This window comes from Pelodiscus sinensis, chromosome 13 (assembly GCF_052426305.1).
Source record: "Pelodiscus sinensis isolate ZL-2025 chromosome 13, ASM5242630v1, whole genome shotgun sequence".
NCBI classification, from domain to species: Eukaryota; Metazoa; Chordata; order Testudines; family Trionychidae; genus Pelodiscus; species Pelodiscus sinensis.
In genome coordinates, this window is record NC_143064.1 from 21236730 (window position 1) to 21262163 (window position 25434).

Here is a 25434-nt window from a genome sequence, read left to right on the forward strand (position 1 = left end):
AATGAGAGATGAAGGAATGAAGTGTGGGGAGACAGCAAGGAGCTAGTATAAACTTCGGGCTGAAGACACAGAAGATTTGTCAATTGGATCCTGGAGCCAGTTGTGTCTATCAGTTTGGAGTTGTGGTATTTCTCTTGGGTTACTGTGTTTACCTTTGGATACCAGAAAGATATAGATACAATTTGAAGATATTGAGAAACATGATAATTTTGAGGATATTGAGAAACATGATAATTTCTATCACTATTCTACATGATAATTTTCAGTTCTTGTTAAAAGGGAAGTGTGGGGAACTGCATTGCACAAGATCTTTAAAAAGTTGGTGGCACAAAGCATGGCAGGGCAGTTACTTGATTGATGTAAATCGTCATAGTTCCCTTGACTTCTCTTTAGGTAGTTTCAGAGGGGTTGTCGTGTTCATCTGTAACAAAAAGACTAGCTAGGCCAGTGGTCCTCAACGCGGTGCCTACAGGCACCATGGCGCCTGCTGGGGCATTTATGTTTGCCAGTCTAGCGACTAGGGCCGGCCCGAGCCATTCTTGCACCCTGGGCATGTGGCGCATGCACAGTGCCAACCTCTGGGCACATGGCAGCCCCAGAAAGTTGGGGACCACTGAGCTAGGCAGTCAAATTGTGTTCTTGTCACCTCTGATTCTAATACTAGGCTTTAGCATGAAACTGGCTCTTTCTGACCACAGGGAGTATACGTGAGTGTTCCTACATAATATTTGCCTAAGGTCAGCATATAGAAATGGTCAGAGCTCCTAGATGGATCTGCCCCTAGAAAATACCCCATAACAAATACCCATACATGGGCAAATGATTCCATTTCTAACTTCCATAAAAGGAGAAAACTACGGAAGAGGGGACTGCATGAGTTTTTCATTTAAAAAAAAAAATAGTCCTGTGGTCTGGGAAAATCTGCCCCCCCCCCCTCCTTCCCCCAAAGTCTAGTACTAGAGTTCATCTCTGACCTGAGCAATTGGGATTGTGTAGCTAGATTGATGCTAACTGCAACTGAGGTCAGGTTAGGTGTATTTTCCCCTTTATCTTTTACACACAGGATTTATCCGATTTCCTCCCCCCTTTCCCCCCCCAGTGTGGTTTCTCCATGTGGTTGTTCCCTTGACTTTCTAATGAGTTTCTTCTCTGAAAATGGAACTGCTTTCATTCTTAAATGTAATGGGTCAGATCCTCTTCTGGTGTAAATCATCATAGCTCCAGTGACTGCAGTGGATCTTTGTCAATTTACTCCAACTGAAGTTCAGGGCCAATGTCTGTTACATTTTTTTTTTTTTTTGAACAAAGATGTTTTTTGAACAAAACAAGGTATTTTTGTAGGCTCCCATTCTCTGTTATGTGTTCTTAGGCTTTTGGGGATGCTTTTGGGCAGAGAAGCGTAATTTATTGCAACTGTAAAATAAGGCTGCGTCTAGATTGGCATGATTTTGCGCAGTACTTTTAATGGAAGAGTTTTTCCATTAAAAGTATTTGCGCAAGAGAGTGTCTACACTGGCATGGATGCTTTTGCGCAAAAGATGTGCTTTTGAGCAAAAGCATCCATGCCAGTGTAGACGCTCCCTTGCGCAAGAAAGTTCTGATGGCCATTTTATCCATCGGGCTTTCTTGCACAAGAAATTAACGTTGCCTGTCTACATTGGCCTCTTGCGCAAGAATACTTGCGCAAGAGGGCCTATCCCTGAGCAGGAGCGTCAGAGTATTTGCACAAGAACCACTGATTTTGTACATTACAAGGTTAGTGTTCTTGCGCAAATACTCGTGGCCAGTGTAGACAGGTGGCAAAATCATGCCAGTCTAGACGCAGCCCAAATGTTTCTGACTAGACTATGTTTTGTCACTAAAAATAAATGCTGAAAAATACCCCCATACCCTCCCTCAAGTAGTTGCGAACTGCTTGGCTGGTAGACACACTCATGCAGCATGAGCACATCTACCAGCCAAGCAGTTTGCAGCTATGGACTGATACACGTAATAATAAAATTTACCTATTTAGAAAATACCAGATATTTTACATGTCTGGTATTTTCTCAATTTGTTTCCTGGACAGAATCCTCAAATACTGGACTGTCCGGTACAAAACTGGACACCTGGCAACTCTACCCCTCCTTGTACACTCCCTCCTACCCAATCTGCTTCTGCTCTCGCCTCCTGGTGTGCCCATGTGGTGCTGGGTCCCCCAAGCCCTGGCCCAGGCTGGGCGGAGGATGCAGCCATGTGAAACACTGAAAATTTATTCATTTTTAATTTTTTTTTAATATGCGTTTATATTTTTGGGCTGCTAAAAACAGTACGGGGGGGGAGGGAAGGGTTCCAACTAAAGTAAAAAGTTTGGGAAACCCTGGTCTAACCAGGTTTCTATCCATCTTGCAGTCCATTTATCCAATCCATATTCCTGTAACTTGCTGTCAAGAATATTGTGGGTGACTGTATCAAAAGCTTTGCTAAAGCTGGCGCTGGGGGCTTTGGGAGGACCAGAAACAACTCATTTGAATATTTATCATTTGCTTAATGAATATGCAAATACATGTTTCCAGTCCTCCAAAAGCTTGTGAATAGATTTACTGATCCCTGTGTCAAAAAGTTTGGGAACCCCTGGGTTAGTGGAATTGCTCTTGAGGATTCTTCAAAATGTCAAGGAACAGTGAAGATTTGTATTGAGATTGATATGTCTTATACCTTGTGCATATAGATAGCAATTGCGTGATACTGAGTGTTATAGAAGGTTAGTGATCCTTGAAGCACTCAGATATACCATTTATAGATGGAAATTTCACTGCCTACCAAGCTTTAATCCTGGCAGTAGTGCATAATAATTAATTCCACCATTTTATGTTAGGCCAAAAATTGCTTTACAGGCAGTCCCCAGGTTACGTACAAGATAGGGACTGTAGGTTTGTTCTTAAGTTTAATTTGTATGTAAGTTGGAACTGGCATCCAGATTCGGCCACTGCTCTGCGCCGGGCTTCCTGGAATCAGCCGCTGATCACTTTCAACAGCGGCTGAATCTGGACGCCTGGGGCACAGCAGCTGGGGTGCTGCCGGGTTGGTCCAGTAGCGCCAAGGAGCAGCGCTGCGGGACCAACCCGGCACCGCCCCAGCTGCTCTACCCCAGGCGTTGGCGAGAAAAGCCTGGTCTGCTGGGGGGGGCTCGCACTAGCTGCGCCCCCCCCACCCAGCAGACCAGGGAGACGCGGAGCAAAGCCGCGGAGGACGCAGGTGGCGGGACCGTGGCGCGTCTCGGCGGTCCCGCCGCCCGTGTCTCCCTGGTCTGCTGGGGGAGGGGGGGCACAGCTAGTGCGCCCCTCCCTCCCACCCAGCAGACCAGGCTTTTCTCGCCGCGGAGGACGCGGGCGGCGGGACTGCGGCACATCTGGGCAGTCCCGCCACCCGTGTCCTCCGGGGCGAGAAAAGCCCCGTTCGTATGTAGGGATCCGACATAAGTCGGATCCACGTAACTCGGGGACTGCCTGTATTAATGTTCTGTCTTTGTGTCTGTCTGTTGCAAACTAACTAATTCTATATCCTAAGACTGATTTCTGGGAAGCTAACTCAACACATAATGAGCTGGAAATGAGCAGTTGCTCTATTGCAAGTCCTCTGGGTTGCTGAGGGTTATTTGTCAAATTGCTGTAAGAATGGTGGTAACTGTTTGGGCTCTGAGCATGCAGTGGGAAATCAATGAGAGGGAAGGTTCTCAGGGGTTAGGTTGCGATATATGGGAGTTGTTAGTCTGCAGCAAAGATCCTATACAAGACAAACCTGGCAATAAATATTCATGGCTCAGTTATTAGTGTCCACCTACTGGTGTGGTGGATACACAATAAATACTGGGAAACAAAGTGTGAGAATTAATTCTGATCTTCCTTATTTTTGTGGGTCGCTGTGGAATATTCTCCAACTAAGAATCTTGGTAAGATAATGGAGTCTTTAGAAATATCTCTGAGGGTTAATTGAAATCCTGATTGTTTTGTAAAGTTTTCTTCAGAGGCTTTTAACATTGTAGAGTTATTTTATGCAAGTCATTTTGTTCTTCCTAGTTATTCCCGATCACAGCAGTTTGGTTTTTAATATGGGACTTATTTTGTTTCCTTTAACTTAAAGCTAAATTTTGTATGTTAAATTTTATAAGTACAAACCACATTGACTTGTCTCAGAAGATGTGTGTCAGGCTGAAAATGTGCCTGCAGCATAATTTCAGGCAGGCTTTAGGATGTGAGGGTTTTCTATGGTAAACATGTGGCATGCAAACGCCATTAGAGACGTAAAGGGTTAACTGGTTATCTGATAAGCATGCACCTTACCAGCATGTTTACTGGGGTAACTGCTTAAATAGTGGTGGCCTGCTCTGGTGTTGCTTTGAGGGACAGCCAGGGCTGTGCTCCCTATTGCCAGCTCGGCCTGGGCTGCACTTTTGACTTTGGCCAGCTAGAACGCTCTGGTCCACCAATATCTCTAGTGTCACTGGACCATGGATGTTGCCAGACCAGAGAGTCCCAGATTTTAAAAAGCAAATTCCTTCTGTTCATTCAGTACCTCTTTGTTCCAAGGCACCAATATCACTTGAAGTTCTAAGTGTCAACTGTCTCTGAAATTCAGTCAGACCTGTAATGTGTCAAGTTGACGACCAAATTTTGATTGCTCAAAGTACCAGTTGCTGTTTTTGTAAAGTGACTGATTTCATATGATCTTTGCAAACAAGCAAATGTCCTTAAAACTTGTAAGCATCAGACTGATATTTCTAATGTGATAAGGCAGTAGCACTTGGCAGTTATAGCAAACAAAAACTCCTCCAAAGACCTATTGAATTGATTATCCTTAATTTCTTTTGTTCCAGAGGGTACTTAGATATGACTCATTTGGACTAATTGAAATATAATTTTATCCAGTATTATATTAAATGATATTAATATACTATTAATGTAATAAATAAGCATGAAAAGCCTGACAGATTCAAACTTATATATTGAAACAGTATATGTTGAAACTCGAAAGCTTGTCCCTTCCACTAATATAATGACTCTTTCAACTTAAGTACAATAAGTAAATCTCAATGACTATGTCTACACTGGCATGATTTTCCAAAAATGCTTTTAACGGAAAACTTTTCCGTTAAAAGCATTTTTGGAAGAGCACATCTAGATTGGCAGGATGCTTTTCCGCAAAAGCACATTTTGCAGAAAAGCGTCCATGGCCAATCTAGACGCGGTTTTCCGCAAAAAAGCCCCGCTCGCCATTTTCGCGATCGGAGCTTTTTTGCGGAAAACAGTACTGTGCTGTCTATACTGGCCCTTTTGTGCAAAAGTCTTTCGGAAAAAGACTTTTGCCCGAACGGGAGCAGCATAGTATTTCCGGAAAAGCACTGACAATCTTACATGAGATCGTCAGTGCTTTTCCGGAAATTCAAGCGGCCAGTGAAGACAGCTGGCAAGTTTTTCCGCAAAATCATCTGCTTTTGCGGAAAAACTTGCCAGTCTAGACACAGCCTTTACGTAAAACATTTTTTCCTGCAGAATGATAAATGACGTCATCACGTTATCTGCGCCCACAGGAGCCAAGTCCCACCCACTCCCAGCCTGGCCCTCCCCAAAGACCATATGGAGAGTTGGGGCTGCCGCACTGCAGCTCCAGCCTGGCCTTGGTGGCGGCTGGCTGGGGGGGAGGCAGGACAGACTGCTGGGGGTGGTATGGCCTCAGCCTGGCCCTCCCCGGTGGCTTGGTGGGGGGAGAGAGCCCAAGCTGGGGCCTCCCCAGAGAGAAAGGAGCTGGCACGCATAGTGATCAGGGGGCACAGCCCCATAGTATACCACAATTGGGCAAATTTTATCCTCAATGGAAAACTTCTGCTTTCTGATTTTCTTGCTATGTGACACTTGGCCTAAGTTCCTTTAAAGTGGGGGTGGGGAACCTCAGGCCTGGGGGCCAAATGAGGCCCCCTGCTTTCCTGGATCTGGCCCCCGAGGTTCAGTATTGGCGAGCCCACGCTGGCACTCCAATCCCCCTGCCACTCACCTGCAGGGCTGAAGCACACAAAAATCTAGTAGCTTGGGTTCTCCTAGGCCAGGGCTATTCAACATGCGGCCTGGTTTGGGCAGTGGGTCTCAAAGTGCAGGGTCTGCAGCAGGAGTTCACCCTCCTGCCTACATGCAGAGAGGAACCCACGCTGCTCCTGCAAGTTGGTGGTTGGCCGCAGCTGTGAAGCTGCACAAGCAGTTCTGGCTGGCAGGCCGGAGGTGAAACAAATTCCCTTCCCCCCCAGCTGCACGTGGAGGAGTGCAGCTGCCATGATAAGAGCGGTGCTCCCTACCTTGGTCCCATGGGGCAGGCAGCAGGTTGGGTTGAGCTGGGCTTGGCCAGGCTAGGCTGTCCTGGTGCGAGTGACAGGTGCTCCCCGACTTCCCTGACAGCAGGCTGGGCTGGGCTGGGCTGGGCTGTGCCGGCTGGTAGCAGTGAGAGGAGGCAGCCCTGGGACGGAGAACTCTGCCCATGCAGGAGGCAGGTGGAGGCTTGGGGCCCTTCAGGGCTTTGCACTAAAGTTCCCTTTAAGCTGTGCGATCTCAGCAGTTCAGTGCTCCGGGAACAGGCAGAGGGATCAGCTGAACCCTGTCTCGCTGCCTGTAGCATGGAAGACAATCAGCAGATGAACAGGGAATGAGTGGCTAGGAGGAGGGAGTAATTAATTGGCTGGGGGTGGGGGGGGAAGGTCCCATCTGCAGGGGAGAGAGGCAGGGATCCAGAAGTCTCTTTAATCTTCCTGGGCTGGTCAGAGGAGGTAAAGGGGCTGATTGCATGGAGTAGGTGGGGGAAAGAGGGAGTGATTAAGTGCCAGCATCTCTGCAGTGAGGTGGGAGTCCGAGGCAGTATGGGGCATCTGACTCACTGCCCTCCTCTCTGTTAGGTTGGTTTGGAAGTGTGTGTCGGGGGGAGGGGGAGAAGCTTGGTGTGTGTGTTTGTGATAGGAGTACATTTGCATGATTACATTTCAAACAAAGTTTGCATATAAGTTTTAGAATCTTTTCTTTCTTAAGCCGTTAACACAGTGGTCCCCAATGTTTTGGGGCTGCCGGGTGCCTGGGGGCGGGACCGCTCACGCACCACGCGTACGGGGGCAGGGCCACTCACAGGCCATGTGCCTGGGGGCGGGGCCAAGCATGCGCCGCGCGCCTGGGGCTGGCACCGGCATGTGCTGCGACCCCGGGCAGGTGTCGCGCGCCTGGGGCTGGCACCTGCCGCACACCCGGGGGTGGGGCCAGCCCAGATTGCTCCGTGGGTGCACATAAATGGCCCGGCGGGCGCCATGGCGGGCACCGCGTTGGGGACCACTGGGGTTTCAGAGGGGTAGCTGTGTGAGTCTGTAGCTGAAAAGAGCAGTAAATAGTACTAAGGTGCTGCAGGACTTATTTGAAAGCTCTTTGAAACATGCAAATGTCTACAAACCCCGAAGCCATGTGTTAATTTGTTTTGGGAATTCTACTTTCCTCCAGTGGAAGAAGGCTACTTCCCTACCGTTGTACAGCATCTCTGTAGTTAGAAAGGATACCTCATAGCAGCTAGTCACAGTTATCTTTTTTGAATATATTTTATTCCACACATTGCTCATTAAAAGTGCTGTCATGGGTGGAAATTGGTAAATATTGCATTTTATTAATATCAGTAGAACTGACTTAAATGGGGCCTGTGTGTTGTGTGGTCTTGGATGGCAGAACAAGGAGCAATGGTCTCAAGTTACAATGGGGGAGGTCTAGGTTGGATATTAGGAAAAACTATTTCACTAGGAGGGTGGTGAAGTATTGGACTGGGTTACCTAGGGAGGTGGTGGAATCTCCCTCCCTAGAGGTTTTTAAGTCTCAGCTTGACAAAGCCCTGTCTGTGTTGATTTAGTTGGGATTGGTCCTGCCTTGGGCAGAGGGCTGGACTTGATGACCTCCTGAGGTCTCTTCCAGCTCTGTGATTCTAATCGTATTCATGCCTGTCAGTGTGAAAAACTATTTGCATCTCTCTGGCCCATGAAAGCTCATCACCTAATAAACCATCTTGTTAGTCTTTACAGTGCTACATAGTCCTGTTTTTTGTTTCAGCTACACCAGACTAATACGGCTACATTTCTATCACTATTATACATGCAAGGCACTACATTTAGCCGTTTGGAATGGAAATCCATCAACCATATGAAAAAACTTGCACAGATACAGACAGACATCATCTTTCTATCCAAGTGCAAGAAGATGGACATCGCACCCAAAGGACTGAAAGTGAACAGTCCATTAAGATCAACATACTATACTGACTACAGTGAAAGACTCTGCCTCACATTATCCAAGAAATTAAGGAACCACATGGTAAGTATTTTATACAAGAAACAGAAAAACATCAAGAATGACATTTCTAACTTAGTCTCATCTCAAGACAAACATCCACACTGACTAACACCTTGCAAGACTTTTGTTCCATCAGACAAGAAATCTACTATACACACTTCTATTCCCTACAACAAAGAAAAGACAATAAACTTTCTAACCTGCTCCATACCACAGGCTCCAACAGCAACTACCTCAACCCACCGGATAATATTGTTAACCTCTCCAGCTACAAACTCAATCCAGCAGAAGAGTCTGTCTTATCCCGGGGTCTCTCTTTCTGCCCCACGTACCCCACAAACTGGATACAATTTTGTGGTGACCTTGAGGCCGCCTCCACCTCCGAGAATATTTCCAAACCACAAGTGAACATCAGTCTGACCTACCAGATCTCCCCCCCCTCCCCCAACACCAAAGGAAAAATAATTCTATATGGACTCCCCCGATGGTCAGAATGACAATCTGGATTTCTATATACAAAGCTTCCGCAACAACGCACAGGCTGACATTATTAGCAAATGACAACAAGCAACACAATCTCAGCCACGCTGAACACCATGCCATTCAGAGTCTCAAAAACAACCTGGACATTATAATCAAACCAGCTGACCAAGGAAGCGCTGTGGTCATTATGAATAAGGCCGACTATAACCAGGAGGCAACCAGACAACTCTCCAACACCACATTTTACAAACCTCTCTCCTCTGATCCCACCTCGGAAATCCAAAAGAAACTACACTGTCTTCTTAAAAGCCTCCCTACAGCTACTCGGGAACAAATCCACACAGAAACACCTTCTGACCCTCGACCAGGATTGTTCTATTTGCTTCCCAAAATCCATAAATCTGAACACCCCGGATGTCCCATCATCTCAGGTATCGGCACGCTCACTACTAGTTTATCCAGCTATGTAGACTCTCTTCTCAAACTCTACGCAACCAATACCCCCAGCTATCTCCGAAATAGTACTGACTTCCTAAGGAAACTACAAAACATTGACAACCTCCCCGATAACACCCTCCTTGCCACCATGGATATAGAAGCTCTTTACACCAACATCCCACATGAAGACAGATTACAAGCAATTAGAAACACTATCCCAGAGGACACCACTGCCAATCTGATAGCAGACCTATGTAACTTTGTCCTCACCCACAATTATTTCCAGTTTGAGAACAACTTATACCTCCAGATCAGCGGCACAGCTATGGGTACACACATGGCCTCACAGTACCCTAATATCTTTATGGCTGACTTAGAACAACGTTTCCTCAACTCCCGTCCCCTTTTACTCCTTCTCTACTTACGCTACATCGATGACATCTTTATGATCTGGACGCATGGCCAAGAAACACTGGAGACATTCCACAGAGATTTTAACAACTTACACCCCACCATCAATCTCAGCCTGGACCATTCTACACGAGAGATCCATTTTCTGGACACCACAGTACAAATCACCAATGAAAACTTAGACACCACTCTCTACAGAAAACCCACCGACTCATAGTTACCTACATGCCTCCAGCTCCCATCCAGAACATACCATACGATCCATCATCTATAGCCAAGCCCTTCGTTACAACCGCATCTGCTCTAATCCCACTGACAGAGACCAGAAACTTCAGGATCTCTACCAAGCATTTATAAACCTCAACTACCCACCCGGAGAAATAAAAAAGCATATTGAACGAGCCAGATGAATACCTAGAAACCATCTACTTCAAGACAGACCCAGGAAAACCAACAATAGAACACCACTTGTCATCACCTACAGCCCCCACCTTAAACCTGTCCAACACATTATCAATAAACTACAGCGTATACTGGCAAAGGATACTAAACTCCAAGAAGCTCTGGGAGACAGATCCATAGTCTCCTATAGACAACCACCTAACCTCAAGATGATTCTTACCAACAACCACAGGACATACCACACCAACCCTGGTACCTTCCCTTGCAACAAACCCCGTTGCCAGCTTTGTCCACATATTCACTCTGCTGATACCATTATTGGACCTAACCAAGTGAGTTATAAGATCAAGAACACACATTCCTGCTCATCCAGAAATATAATTTATGCTATCATGTGCCGAAAGTGTCCATCTGCTATATACATTGGACAAATGTCTCAGACGCTTTGCCAAAGAAGCAATGCCCACAAAACAGATACTAGACAGGATCACAAAGAAAAAACAGTTTCTTGTCATTTCAACCAGAAAGGGCATTGTCTCAACGACTTGATTACCTGCATCCTGCTTCAAAGACCTTTTCAGACCACACTTGAAAGAGAATCCTCTGAACTGTCATTCATGCTTAAATTTGACACTTTATGCCTAAGTTTAAACAAAGACATTAATTATCTTACCCATTACAAAGATAGCTTCCCCAATTATCACCTCTAATATAATTAGCTCACAGACATTTACCTCCTCCCCCATCCCCCTTCTGTTTTGAAATTTGATTTGTCCTTTTCATAAGTGTTCATTTTTTTAAATTGTATCCTTTGGTATATATGGTTGTGACAATTTTCTTCCACTATTTGATCTGAGGAAGTGGTTTGGCCCATGAAAGCTCATCACCTAATAAACCATCTTGTTAGTCTTTACAGTTCTACATAGTCCTGTTTTTTGTTATTTGCATATATATTTGCGTGTATATGCAACCACACTTAAGTTGCGGTGCTCGGCATGTGCTGTGAGGCTTCCAAAGTTGAGTTGCCCTGCCCTGGGCTCTGGTGTGCATGGGAAATGTCAGGAGTGTCTTTCTCCTTCTCATTTAGGGGCTTCTCACTTGTGTGCGGCCCCCGTCTGATTTTTTCTGTGGGTCAGCGGCTCCTTGTCCCTTCTTTAGAGCATACTTGCTTGAGTTTCCCCATCTGTGATATATGGTTCAAATAATATTAATCTGACAGGTGTGTTAGGAATTGATGGGTGATCACAAAACACTTTTGAGGCTCTCAAAAAGGCAAACTATTATTGGCTCAGTGTGACATAGTGGGGGGGCTGTCTGCTTTGTAACCCGGTATTCCCACCTGGCTGTGCTGCAATGTGTGATTCCCAATGACTCACCCCATATGTATATTGGCCCAGACACCTAAGTACCAGCCTGAGCAGATAACAAGGCTCTTTCCAGAGGGAGAGACACAGGAAGGGAGGCAGAGACGGCCACCAGGCTGGGGGGCAGGGCCTGGGATCTGGTCAGTCTTGGCTGGGGCAAGCATGAAGATAGCAGACTTAAGTCCAGTGGGGGTCAGGGGCCTGTGAACTTCTTCGCCCCCTGAGAGGTCTAAGGCTGTCTGCCCTGGCTCATATGTCAACATCAAGCCTATGCTGTGCTGTGTCTCTGAAAACCAATAAACCTTCTATTCTGCTGGCTGGCGGAGAGTCACATCTGGCTGCGGATGAGGGTGCAGGGTTGGGGGCTTCCCAGTGCGCCGTCACACTCAGTATACATTTTTGAGCAAAGTCTAGTCTCTGCTTTATATTCACTTTTGTCTTATGATTCCTGGATTTTCATACCTTCATCTGCACTCACAATGTTTAGATCAACATTTTGAACTCAAAGTCTCAGCAGATACATTTTAACAATTAAATTCTCTTTAAAATTTCATCACATACTTCTTCATCATCTTGATTTATAACTTGATCATGTGCATACAGATGACTTGCATACAGGCGACTTGCAGATAGTCTGCCATCCTCTTTAGAATAATTTAAACTTACATTTCACACAGGTAAACTACAGAAAATAAACAATTTGCCCATAGTTTGCTCAGCAAGCTCTTGAGCCAGAGGCAGCTTGTGTTGCAGTGCTATAAATATTTCAATGTATGTTCTATGTGTCACATTTTGTTAGAAGTTGATTTCTGAATGTGGCTGCTTCTGTGTGGTTTATCCCTCTCTTCCATTTTTTCTTTTCCCTTTCACATATTTTTTATTTATTTTTCTTTACCCTTCTTTTTTCAGTTTTTGATCACTCAGGGTCTTCTCTTTGTATTATGCATGTTGTCTTGGTTACCAGGCTCTCCGCCTCAGCCCTTGAGAGAGGAAAGTATTGCATAAGTGAAGTTTTGATATCTGCAGCATGCTTGTCTGCTGATGGATGGGAAAGGCAGTGTAACTACTACTGCAGTTAACAGTAGTGAGAATTAGAACTTCTGGGTTGTACTTTTATTCTGCCATTCATTCACTGTGACTTCATCCTGGCCCTTAACTTTTCTCACTGCATTTAGCCATCTGTAAAATGGAGAGAATAAGAAACTTCATCTTAGGAGTGCTGTGAGGCTTAATGTTTTGTAAAGCTCTTTTTGGTTTGTACTCTTCTGTATAGTTTTCAGAAGAAGTATTGCATCCGTTTGGTGACTAGTAACAGGGAGCTTCAGAACCTCAGGTTACTGGAGGATTTTTGAAATGCTGAACAGTTCAGCTGTTAAATAGAGGGGGGAAAATGTAGATCAATCAAATGTCAGAGGAACTAGGAAAACCCAGTCAAGAACTCTAAGTCTTATAAAATGAGCACTTGTACTTAAGTGGAAGCCAATGGAGAAACTTTTTCAGCTTCTTTATTTGGAATTTTTCTTGCACCAACAGTGTCACCAGAGTTTTTCAGGACCTGTAACATGTATAAAAGGCCTTGTCAGCTAGATCAGAGTTGCCTTAGTCCAAGCTTCAGTACATTCCCTGGCCTCTTGCTATCTACATTCAGCAGTGCAGCAACGCTCCTAAAATAGACAGTTGAAAAACTCTTAAATAATAGCCTGATAATACGTTGGAGACAAGTTTCTGAATGTGATACCTCATGTAATTGTTTCTCTAAATTCCCCGTATGTAGAGCACTGTTCCCCCTACATTTTTCCACCCATGCTCAGAATAAATTTTAGTATCTTCAGAGGCATGTGCAGATGTGCGCCATTAGTAGAAACACATGTTGCAAGCTGAAGGCGCTCTGCTAATCAGCTGGGTGGCATTTGAATCTTTTTCTGGGTGGCTGCCCAAGTGCTCAGCTTACAGGGAATGGTGATGTGGAAGTTATAATAGTGCCACTTTATTAAATGGTCCAGTTCACATAATAAACTTGATATCCTTGTCCCTACTGAAAAGGTCTTGTAAAGTGTGAAAACAAAACACATTAAAGGTGCTGTTAGGTTTAAAAATATTTTCTTAACTACCTTAAATCAATGTTAAATGTTGGATTTTATTTTTTCCCCATTTTTAATTGACTGTTTACTGCTCTGTTTACTTTCCCGGCTCTCAGTCTGGTTAATGAATAGATTAGTGTGTTTTACTTTAATTTAAAAGTCTTTCAACTTCATTTTTTAAGATCTTGTGCCTCTAGTTCAGTGTTGCAATGTTTTATTTGCAAACACTGAAGAAGATGCTTATTTAAATAACTATTTCTGTTTGGAATGGAGAAACAAAGTAATGGAAAAATTTCTGTTTTGCCATATTTGACCCCCGAGTTAAAGCACAAACTTTGGTATAAAGAGCAAACTGTGAGGAAAATGGTGTGAAGGGGCTACTCTAAGGCTATGTCTGTACTGCAGCCTTCTTCGCAAAAGCTTACGCAAATGAAGCGCAGAGTAGTATAACGCCACCCTTCATTTGCATAATTAATTAGCAGCCATTTTTGCTCAAGAGGCTTTTGCACACTAAGGAGCTGTGTAGACGGCTCCTTTTTGCACAACACCCCTCCCTACCGCCCAAAAGCTGTTCTTCCTGAAAAAATGAGGAAGAACAGCTCTTGTGCAAGAGGGGATTTTCTGCAAAAAAGAGCTGTGTACACAGCTCCTTTTTGCACAAAAGCCTCTTGCGCAAAAATGGTTGCTAATTAATTATGCAAATGAAGTGCGGTGATATTCTACTCCACGCTTCATTTGCATAAGCTTTTGCGAAAGAAGGCTGCAATATAAATGTAGCCTAAGACAAGGAAATGAGAGCAAATACTAAAATGCTGGGCTGTTAGTAGAAGAGCTAGGTGAATATTGCAATCATTTTCCTATTGTATACTGTTTCAAAACAATACATTTACTTTTACTATATTTGCTTTTGACAAGTATTCTAGCCATCGAGCATTATTTATTTGTTGGAAGGAAGTTTGCCAATTGTATAAGGTGATGAATATATTGCCAAGCCCAAGCACTAAAAAAATTATATTAGTAGTTCACCTTTTAGTTTATACATTTGAAGAAATGTCACTTTTTAAACATGTATGTGTTAGTGTGAGACTAAGAAAAATATATATTTTACAATATTGGAAATAACTGTTATCTCCTTACCAGACTTAGTGTGTAATTTAATATTAGCACTTTGATTAGCTGGAACCCTACTCTCACTGGTAAAATTGAAGGATCACTCTTACTAGGATATAACGATGATACATCAGAGAATATTCAAATATGTCCTTTGGCTATCTTTGCATGATACCTCATATAACCGATGTTTGCATTATTTCTGAGTGATTCTGGCATATTTATAGTATGGATGTGACAGAACAACCTTATTTCAATGACTGCTCCCACTCTGTCACCATGGTGCTGGAGCTCTGAAGATTTGCCTGATGTAGGTCAGATGTGCTCTCAGTTCTTTGAGGTGGTGATAGCATTAGTGTCTGCCTTTCTCACATGCAGAAGACAAAAGCACTAACTGGTTTCTGAGGTAGTACTCTGAATATTGTTGGTAAACTCTGTTTTATTTTTTCAAGTTGGCAGATTTTTAGGCTAGAGCCTTTTCTTTTTCTGTGTTTTTGGAGAGCACATTCTTTCAAGGTGCAAACTAGCTATCTACTCAAGACAGATGAGGTTAAATCCATCCTCTGATCCTCCTCCATCAAATCCTGGGCTTTGGCAGGTGCTCAGGCTCTAATCTAGTGACTTTCACGTTCCAACCTGTATTGATTTTAGTATCTTCATGGGGTAGCCGAGTCAGTCTGTACAGGATAAACTTTAAAAACAACAAATGGTCTGGTAGCACTTTATAGACTAACAAAACATATAGATGGTATCATGAGCTTTCATGGACACAGCGCACTTCTTCAGATGACAGGAGTTTTGAAAGTCCAGATCCAAGAATAAATAAGGGGAAGAGGAGAAGGAAAAAATGGAGGAGAGGAAGAAAAAAGAGACAGTGAGTAGGTAAGCTACAGAGGGATAGCCAAGTTAATCTATAACAGGAAAAACTTAAACAACAAATAGTCTAGTAGCACCTTAAAGATTAGATGGTTCTTATCAGCCTAGGGTAACTATTAGTTTGCACTTGGAAAGGAAGATGACCAACACTAGATTCTACAGACATCAGGGTGCCCACGAAAGCTCATGATACCATCTACATGTTTTGTTAGTCTTTAAGGTGCTACTTGAGCAGAGCAGTTAGACATATTCTAAATTTATCCCAAGACACTAAATAATACAAAACTTTTTTAAAGTGATACAACCCCAATTGCAAGATACTCCAAGTACACACTGAGTCTCTCTAGCCTAGCATCCTAGGGACCTGACTGGTGCCGAACCAGAGAATTTGCCAAACCATGGGAGGTTAATATTGTCTAGCAGCAATATCAACACTTCCAGTGCTTGCTGGATTCTTAAAAGACATTTGGGGGTAAATTAGAACTGTGTAGAATCTGGTGTTGGTCATCTTCCTTTCCACGTGCAAACTAATGGTGCTTATCAGCCTCTTGTAACTATTTAGTCTTTAAGGTGCTACTAAACTATTCGTTATTTTTTGAGTTTTTCCTGTTACAGACTAACTCAGCTACCCATTGGATGCTGCTCAAGAACTGTCTGTGTCACTCTGGGCACGTCTAGACTTTCACTTTTGAAAGATATGCAAATTTGCACCAAATTTGCATATCTTCTTTCGATTGCTTAAATCGAAAGTAAGTAGTGTAGATGTGGTTCTTTCGAAAAAGGGGTTTTTTCCTCGAAAGAACCGCGTCTAGACTACTTAATTTTTTTCAGAAGAACCTCTTTCGAAAGTGAAAGCAAGTCTAGACGTGCCCTTTGTATAGCATGTCATAATTGCTGGAGTAATATACAGTAAATTGCTGGAGTAATATACAGTAAAAGTAATATACAGTAGATAGTTTATTTTAATATTTCTTTTGTGCAATATAAGTGTCTTTTCAGTGCCGACAGTTTTTTTTTTAAATGCAGCCAGCAAAACCATTTTGAAAAGTCTAATTCAAAGCAGAATCTACCTAATCCTACACACACACACACACACACACACACACACACACACACACACACACACACACACGTGTAAATTGATAGGTGGAAAAATATCTAAGGTGTATGCTCCTCTTTTTCCTCTGCACACAAAATATCAGTTATTGGACTGTTCCTATGCATCTGTTGGCTTAACTTGCTCATTAACTTAATGAAGTGAAATGATTAGTTTTTTTGAATGCAAGTCCTGGAAAAAATTGATTTGATTTTTGAGGTCTCTTGTGAAGTAAATGTCTTGAGGCCCTTTCAGTTAAGTGCAGTTGATACCCTTTTTTTCTACTTTGCAAACACAGACATTTTTGTTTACTGACTAGGGGGAGATTTTTTTATTCCTTCAAATTGTAACTGAAATTCTTTCATAGGTAGAAAATGGAGCAAATAAATTGGATGTGTGAATAATTCAGTGTGCGCAACCCTATTAAGAACCTATGCTGGAATCCAAATAGCTGTCTGAAGAGTCTCAGATTAAAGGCTCATTTTCAGACTCTATTGCTGCTGTTCACAATATTGTGTTTAACCTTTCCACTGTTGTTGGAGCATGTACATGGTCTGGTTGTAATTAAGTTGTACATCTGCCAAGTGTATATACCAGGTTTCCCCTTCAGCACTGGAGAGAAGCATACTTACTGAATAAACCTGTTATTTCACTTTGGAGAAAGAGTTCATTTCAAGTACATTCACATAAAGCAATTTTATATTTGGAGTTCTGGCCTAGCAATGGAATAATTCACCAAATCCTCATTTTAATCAAATAAAAGTTATTTTCCACTGATACTTTCTATTCACAAGAGGAAAGTAATGAAGCTGAAATGTTTTATGAGTCCAAATTCTATTAAGATCCTTCTTGGCTCATTTAGTACTTGTCTAGGCCATGGAATGTGACTCTTTTCTCCATTAGTGGTGTTAATCCCTTTGTATCCAGGTTAAGGATTGCCGATGCAAAATATTTGATCTGTTGAATTTAAGTTCCAGCACCCCGGGAACTTTGTCCCTAGCAGTTGGAAAATGTCATCACTGTTGTGCATGGGTTGGCAGCAGCCTGTGTCTGTGGGGGACCTGGGCTCACCGCGGACAGAGGCTGCTCCCCAACACCAGCCCCCGTCTGCTGGGGGCCAAGTTCCCCGCAAATGAGGGCTGTGCTGGCATCCTGCTTGCTTCCTTCCAACCCCTCCCCGTGCTGCTGCCTCTGATACAGAGGCAGTAGCATGGAGTCAGAGGGGAGGCATCTCCAAAGTTGGTGCTTGTGGAGGGGGGGGGGGGGGCTGCTTTTAAGCCGTCTCTCCCGGAGCACTGGCATCCCTAATTGCAAACATGCATAGCACTTAGCACAGCATTGTCTTGCTGCTGATTGGAGCTTTGGCAGCTACCACAGTAGAAATAAATAGTAACAATGATGTAGTTTGCTCTTGCACAGCAACAGGATTTCCGGAGCTCTTAATGGGTAGCTTTAGAGATGGGCTGGAACATTAGACTTAACTTCCCCAAAGTACAAGGAACTCAAGTTCTAGATTCCGCTTTTGCTGCTCCAATCCTTGTCTAAGTGGCATGAACTTTTTGGCTTGATTTGCTTTTTCCTGGTACAATTTATCCGGTCAGAAGTTAGTGATGTGGGATTAGGGGAGAAATATTTAGAAAATGAACTTTTAAAAAATTATATTGATAAGTTTTTTTTTTTTTTGTGTGTGTGTGTATTTCAGATTTTTCTTCTTGCCTGTCCCCCATGTCGTGGTGCCATGGTTCTGTTCAGGTAACATCCGTTCTTTCTCTTACTGCTTTCCTGTCTATTTGCACAGTGTATTTAGGTTGCAATACTTTGACCTCTGCCATGTTTTAAAATTATATCTCTGAGCTTTGTGTATCATGCTCTGTAGCACTGAGCCATAAAGAAATACTGGATGGAACGAAATGTAGGCTATTGTCTGAAAGTGAACATGACTTAAATTAGGGCTGCTTGTGCTTAAACTTATTTCTGTGTTTTTTGATGGTGTTTGATCTCTTTAACAAGAGGCAGTGGCTTAGCAAGCTTAGCTACACAAGTACCCTCTTTCTGTTGTGTGTACACACACACCCCATCCATGCCTCTGTAAACCCTACTCCAATTCATCTGAGGAAGAGGATTTTACCCACAAAAGCTTATACCCTAATAAATCTGTTAGGCCTTGTCTATGCTGTAAACCTCATTTCACGAGGCATAAGGGAGCGGTTGACAAAGGCTTCCCTTGTCGACCGATCTGCATCTTGACTCATGCGTTGTGTCGACGATCAGCTGAGCCGACACAGCACAGCGGCCATTTTTATTTTAATGAAGCCGGGGATATTTAAATCCCGGCTTCATTGACTATGTCAGGTAGCCTATTTTACATGCTTCTGTCAGCAGAGACATGCAATCTAGACATACCCAGGGAGGGTACGGCTAGACTGCAGGAGTTTTTCAGGATTCCAGAGATATCCCAGAAAAACTTGTCTGCATCCAGGGATGCGTTTGTTCTTCCGTGTTTTTTTTTTTTTTTTTTTTTTTTTAAGTGGAAGATCAAACATGCTCTTTCGGTAATTCCTGTAGTCCTCTTTCCACAAGGAATAAGGGGGCTTCCAAAAGAAGGGATTTTTCTGACATTTGGTCCAGTCTAGACAGGCCAAATGTTGGAAAAACCTCTTCCTACAGAAGAATGGGGGGGGGGGGGGGAAGCAGCAGTATAAGGGTTGGGGATAGCAAGTGATGGAGAGGAGGAGAATAGAGGGCAGGCCAGGGCTTCAAGGAAGGGGTGGGGTATTGGGGGAAGGATGGAGCGGTAGAACTTGGCTTGTTCTGTCATTTAAAAAGTGATCTTGGGTATAAATAGGTTGGAGACCACTGGTCTACACATCCAGGCTTGGGCTGGCGCACCAACATGGGAAAGTCCCAGAAATCTGGCTGCAGCCTGAGACTGAACATCTACATTTGCATTAAACAGCCCCTTTACTTGAGCCCAATGAACCTGTGTCAGCTGGTACAGGCCAGCCACAGTCATCTGAGTGCAGTGTAGACATATCCTGTAGCAGTTGAAAGGCAATTAATGTAATTCATTGTTGCTCCATGCAACCAGCATAAAGAAGCTATAAAGACACTGAGTGACCCCTCAGCATTTCACAGGGGAATCTAAAGCAGGCCTAGAATTGCTGTGCCAGCTCTCACCTCTTTTTGAGGGAGGGAGATGTATCTTGCTGACACAACCATTCATTGGTCCTGTGGGCAGTTGGGTACAAATTAGAGAAGTCTCTAGGCTATGCTACCCTGTGCCAGGGGCCATGTCAACATCTAGTAGCTCCTACATAGGGAAAGTGAAAAGCCACTTTTGCTCCTCTCCTTCTCTACCACTAGGCCAAGCTCAGCTAGAACTTTGGGATTAATTTAGCTTCTTGTTTTCTCTAGCATTGCATTTTTCAAAGTGCAAGTGGAGACTGTCTTGTATAAAACGTTTCATTTATTTCCACAATTTCAATCAAAACTGTTTTTTCTTTTTAAAAATGAAAACCACCCTATTTTCTGGGTCTGATAATAACTTCCTGATGTGCCTGGTATGGCATGATGTGGTTTGTTTGTTTGTTTGTTTGTTTTTTTTGTTAATCACCATCACTGATTTATGGTGCACTTTTCAAAGGCATTTTTATTTTAATTGAACATTGTCCCTACAGAGTCTAAAGGGAAAAAATATACTCAAGTGGATTGTCCCTTACAGTATGCCACTCGAGAGAACATATAGTGATATATGCAGTATCCATGTTCCTTAAATCAAGGTTATTAGAAGTATTAATGCACATCCATGTGAAATTTCCATATTAGTTTGATTAAAAATAGCATATCTTGGAACAGTTACTATATAAGGCAAAATCCTTACTCCTTGACTTCAGTAGAAGTTCTCCCTGAGTAGGGATGGCAGAACATTGCCTGTTGAGATAAAGGGTAAACTGTTTATTATGAAGTGACTGGATATGTTTAAAAGAGGACAGTCCAAATAGGACTGGTAGGATTTTGTCCAAGAGACTATGATTTGAAATTTGTAATGGGATACAAATCCTTGTATTACCTCTGGGTCCAGGGGTCCTCATACTTCATTGAACCTCGACCCCTTCTGACCACAAAAATTATTACATGGCCCCAGGAGCGGGGTAGTGATGCCTGAGCCCTGCCGTCCCAACTTGGGGAGAAAAGGGATTCAAATTCCATGCTCCTCTATCACAAGAGGGGGGGGAGGCCAAAACCCAAAGGCTTCATCCCCTGGCATGGGCCTGTAACTTGAGCCCATTTGCCCAAGGCTGAAGCCCTTAAGCTTCGACCTCAGGTGACGGGGCTTGGGCTCTGGCTCTGGGCAATGGGACCTGGGCTTTCACTTTGACCTTAGGCCCCAGCAAGGCTAAGCCAGCCTTGGTGACCCCTCTAAAATGGGGTCATGGCCTCCTTTGGGGTCACGACCCATAGTCTGAGAACTGTGGCTTTAGGTTATAGTTTCTGGTTCACCTCAGGTGGGCAGGGACTGTAAATCCTCATTTTCTGATGGCTGTGGCAGCCTGTGTGAAATGGAGTCTAAGTGGTCTCAGTCCAATTCAAGTATAATAAACTGTAAAAACAAGTTATTGTGTTTCCATGTGGCTCATAAACAATGTTCTCTCTAATGTTTTCCATCCATGTGTGAATAAATTTTGCTATGTGCAATACTGGGAGAAATAAACCTAGCTGTGTGTGGTTTACTAATCAGCTGGATTGCGTTGAAGACTTTCCGGAGTAAGTGCACAGCTTATGGGGAACACTGCATTGATGACGGTATAGCCTCTGTCTCTGCAGTGGCTGAATAAAACAACTGGTTAGGAACTCTAAGATGCTTTTGGCCATTGTGATGAGCAGAAATACCAGCCTATAGGAGGCAGCCCATCTACTAAAAATCTAATACTGGCATCTGAATGGCTGAAATTTTGTTTTTTTGTTTCTGATGAGACACATCCCTACTGGCTAAGACACAGATGTGAGTTCAAAAATGATCCCACCTTTTTAACCATTCACCTCTTTGTTGGCTCTGGTTTGTAGGGATGTCTTTGAGAATCTGTGATTCTCCTTTTTGTGATGAGCTTTTTTAGCATTTGCATTTTCAGCAGTGAGGCTTATAGGCTTATCACCACTGCCCCGTTTTGCTCACAGGTCCTGATAAGCTTTTTGGTGTGAATGTTTGTCCTGTTCCCGAAATTCAATTACTATATGTATATTACAGTAGCTCTTACAGGTGCTGACCATAACGGAGCCCACACTATTGTGGTAGATACCTTGTAAACACAGTAAAAGATGGCCACTGCCCTAGAAATGCTTATTGTCTCAATAGATAGGGCATGAGAGGAGATCGAGGTGAAGTGACATGGCTTTGGCAGTTATGCTACAAGAGCAGGATCCAAGTCTTCTGAGTCCCATTCCAGTACACTGTGTATTCAGAGAACTTCCTTATAAATGTGAGGTCAGTAAAGCTTCTATTTTGTAACTGAACTGTTTGCTCAGAGGGAGAATGGCAAGAAATGGGCCTCCAGGCAAGTAATAGCTTAGGTAGAACGCTAACAGATAAAGCTTATGACTTAAACATCAAGCAAAGAGCCGACCACAGAAAGCGGATTGTGCTTCATGTGCTGGTTCTATCCTCAAATTTACTCCATCTTGTGTTTTATCTGTCATACTCTATTATGTTTTTCAATTTTTTTAAAGCAGTTGGTGTCTTTTCTGGAGCAGTGTTTTAATATTCAAGCGTTCGATCTCAAAATCATCTCTGCACGTATCTAGAATGACACAAACAGCTGGATGTTCCAGATATTGTATCTCATGGGTTAAAAGCACTGAAACAAAGTCTTTTTCTACCATTTTAATGGCTGGCTTGCTATCACAGATATTTTTCGTGTGACCCCTTTTTACCATAGCATCAGGCAGTCTTTTATGCATTTATCCTCATAACAACCCTATGAAGAACTATTTCCAATTTACGGTTGGGGATCTGGACACAGAGGAACTTTAGTTATTTGCCCAGAAAACCTGTAGACCGAGCAAGGAATAGAATTGAATTTGGGACTTGTGAATCCTAGGCTAGCACCCTAACTACTGGTTAATCCTTCCCTGCATAGTTCATAACTAACACTGTGTTTTAAAATGCTTAACCTTCCTTCTGCCGATATTTAAAAAGGGCTCTAGAGGAGATCCTGGTAAGTACAGACTGGTACATCTGATGTCAGTGCCGGACAAATTAGTTGAAACTATAGTAAAGAATAAAATTGTCAGACACATATATGAACGTAATTTGTTGAGAAAAAGTAAACTTGGTTTCTGTAAATGGAAATCGTGCCTTACTAATCTACTAGAGTTCTTTGAGGGGGACAACAAGCATGTGCAAAGGAGGATCCAGTGGAGATAGTGTACTTAGATTTCCAGAAAGGCTTTGACAAGGTCCCTCACCAAAGGCTCTTAAATGAAATAAGTTGTCATGGGATAAGAGGGAAGGTCCTCTCGGGGACTGATAATCGGTTAAAAGATAGGAAACAAAAGGTAGAAATAAATGGTAAGTTTTCAGAATGGAGAGAGGTAACTAGTGTTCCCCAAGAGTCCATACTGGGACCAATCTTATTCAACCTAGTTATAAATGATCTGGAGAAAGGTGTAAACAGTGAGGTAGCAACATTTGCAGAAGATACTAACCTACTCAAGATAGTTCAGACCAAAGCAGACTGTGAAGAGCTTCAGAGAGATCTCAACAAACTGATTGGGCAACAAAAAGAGAAATGCAAAGTGCTCCACTTAGGAAGGAACAATCAGTTCCATACATACAAGATGGGAAGCGACTGTCTAGGAAGGAGCATGGCGGAAAGGGATCTAGGGGTCATAGTGGACCACAAGTTGAATATGAGTCGACAGTGTGATGCTGTTGCAAAAAAAGCAAATATGATTCTAGGTTGTATCAACAGGTGTGTTGTAAGCAAAACTCGTGAAGTCATTCTGCTGCTCTACTCTGCACTAGTTAGGCCTCAGCTGGAGTACTGTGTCCAGTTCTGGGCGCCACATTTCAAGAAAGATGTGGAGAAATTGGAAAGGGTACAGAGAAGAGCGGCAAGAATGATTAAAGGTCTAGAGAACATGACCTTATGAAGCCAGGCTTCATGAACTGGGCTTGTTTAGTTTGGAAAAAAGAAGATTAAGGGGGGACATGATAGCGGTTTTCAAATATCTAAAAGGGTGTTACAAGGAGGAAGGAGAAAATTTGTTCCTCTTGGTTTCTGAGGACAGGACAAGGAGTAATGGGCTTAAAGTGCAACAAGGGAGGTTTAGATTGGACATTAGGAAAAAATTCCTAACTGTCAGGGTGGTCAAATATTGGAATGGTGGAATCTCCCTCTCTGGAGATATTTAAGAACAGGTTAGATAGACATCTGTCAGGGATGGTGTAGACGGAGCTTGGTCCTGCCTTGAGGGCGGGGGGCTGGACTCGATGACCTCTCGAGGTCCCTTCTAGTCCTATGATTCTATGAAAATGGCAAATGAAATGTAATGTTGATCAATATAAAGCAAAGCACATTAGGGGAAAAATCCCAACTATGCATGCAAAATGATGGGTACTAATTTAGCTATAACTACTCAAGAGAGATCTTAGCATCATTGTGGATAGTTCTCTGAAAACAACCACTCAATGTGCAGTGGCAGTCAAAGCAAACAATGTTAGGAATCATTTAAAAAGGGATAGCGAATAAGACAGACAATACCTAACAAATGTCAAATAATATCTTATTGTTCCTCTCTAAATCCATGGTACGCCCACATCTTGAATACTGCATACAGATGTGATTGTCTCATCTCAAAAAAAAAATATTTTGTCATCGGAAAAGGTTCGGAAAAGGGCTAAAAAAATGATTTGGAGTTAGGAACAGGTCCCATATGAAGAGAGATTAAAAAGACTGGGACTTTTCAGCTTAGAAAAGAGGAGACTAAGGGGGGATATGATAGAGATCTATAAAATCACGACTGATGTGGAAAAAGTGAATAAGGAAAAGTTATCTACTTGTTCCCATAACATGAGAACTAGTGGTCACTAAATGAAATTAATAGGTAGCAGGTTTAAAACAAAAGGAAGTTTTTCTTCATACAGCGCACAGTCAACCTGTGGAACTCCTTTCCTGAGGATCTTGTGAAGAGCAGGACTTTAACAGGATTCGAAAAAGAACTAGATAAATTCATGAAGGTTAGGGCCATCAATGGCTGTTAGTCAGGGGATGTGTAGGAATGGTGTCCCTCGCCTCTGTTTATCAGAGGCCGGAAATGGATGACAGGAGAGGGATCATGTTATTGTTACCTGTTCTGTTCACTCCCTCTGGGGCATTTGGCACTGGCCACTGTTAGAAAACAGGATACTGGGCTAGATGGACCTTTAGTCTGACCTAGTATGGCTGCTCTTATATTCTTGTGTTCTTATTTGCCTGGCCTGAGTTGTTAGGTTGTATTTATGTTGTATTGTAGTACAAGTTGAACCTCCTAAATTGGGCAAATCTGTGGTCCAGTAGGATCACGGCTGTTGCTGGACTAGAGAGCCCCGGTGACCTGAAGTGTGAGCCGGTGAGGAGTCAAGTGGCAGGAGAGCCCCACCATTGGGGGGGGCCCTGTCCTGGAGAGTTCCAGCTGGGCGTTTCACAGTGGGGCAGCTGCGGACCGCTTGGCTGGGCACAGCAGCCACAGAGCTTCAACTCGGCCAAGCAGCTGCTGAGTCCCATCCCCAGGAAGCCCCGTCGGGACAGAAGCAGGGCCACAGTGGCTGGGGAGCTCCGCTCCTGGAGAACACCCGTCAG

The 25434-nt window shown here is 43.4% G+C and overlaps 1 protein-coding gene across 6 annotated transcripts in view; it reads left to right on the plus strand.

Moving 5' to 3' along the window:
* Positions 1–25434, plus strand: part of TMEM164 (transmembrane protein 164) — a 93470-nt gene that overhangs the window by 19740 nt on the left and 48296 nt on the right. For 4 of the 6 annotated variants that reach the window (XM_089781847.1, XM_075940926.2, XM_089781848.1 and 1 more), the window contains one exon: positions 18300–18349. The exons of the other annotated variants lie outside the window; for them this stretch is intronic. In XM_089781847.1, coding sequence (XP_089637973.1) covers positions 18300–18349 — 50 coding nt within the window. The remainder of the gene's footprint in view (positions 1–18299; positions 18350–25434) is intronic. 6 annotated transcript variants of the gene reach the window in all.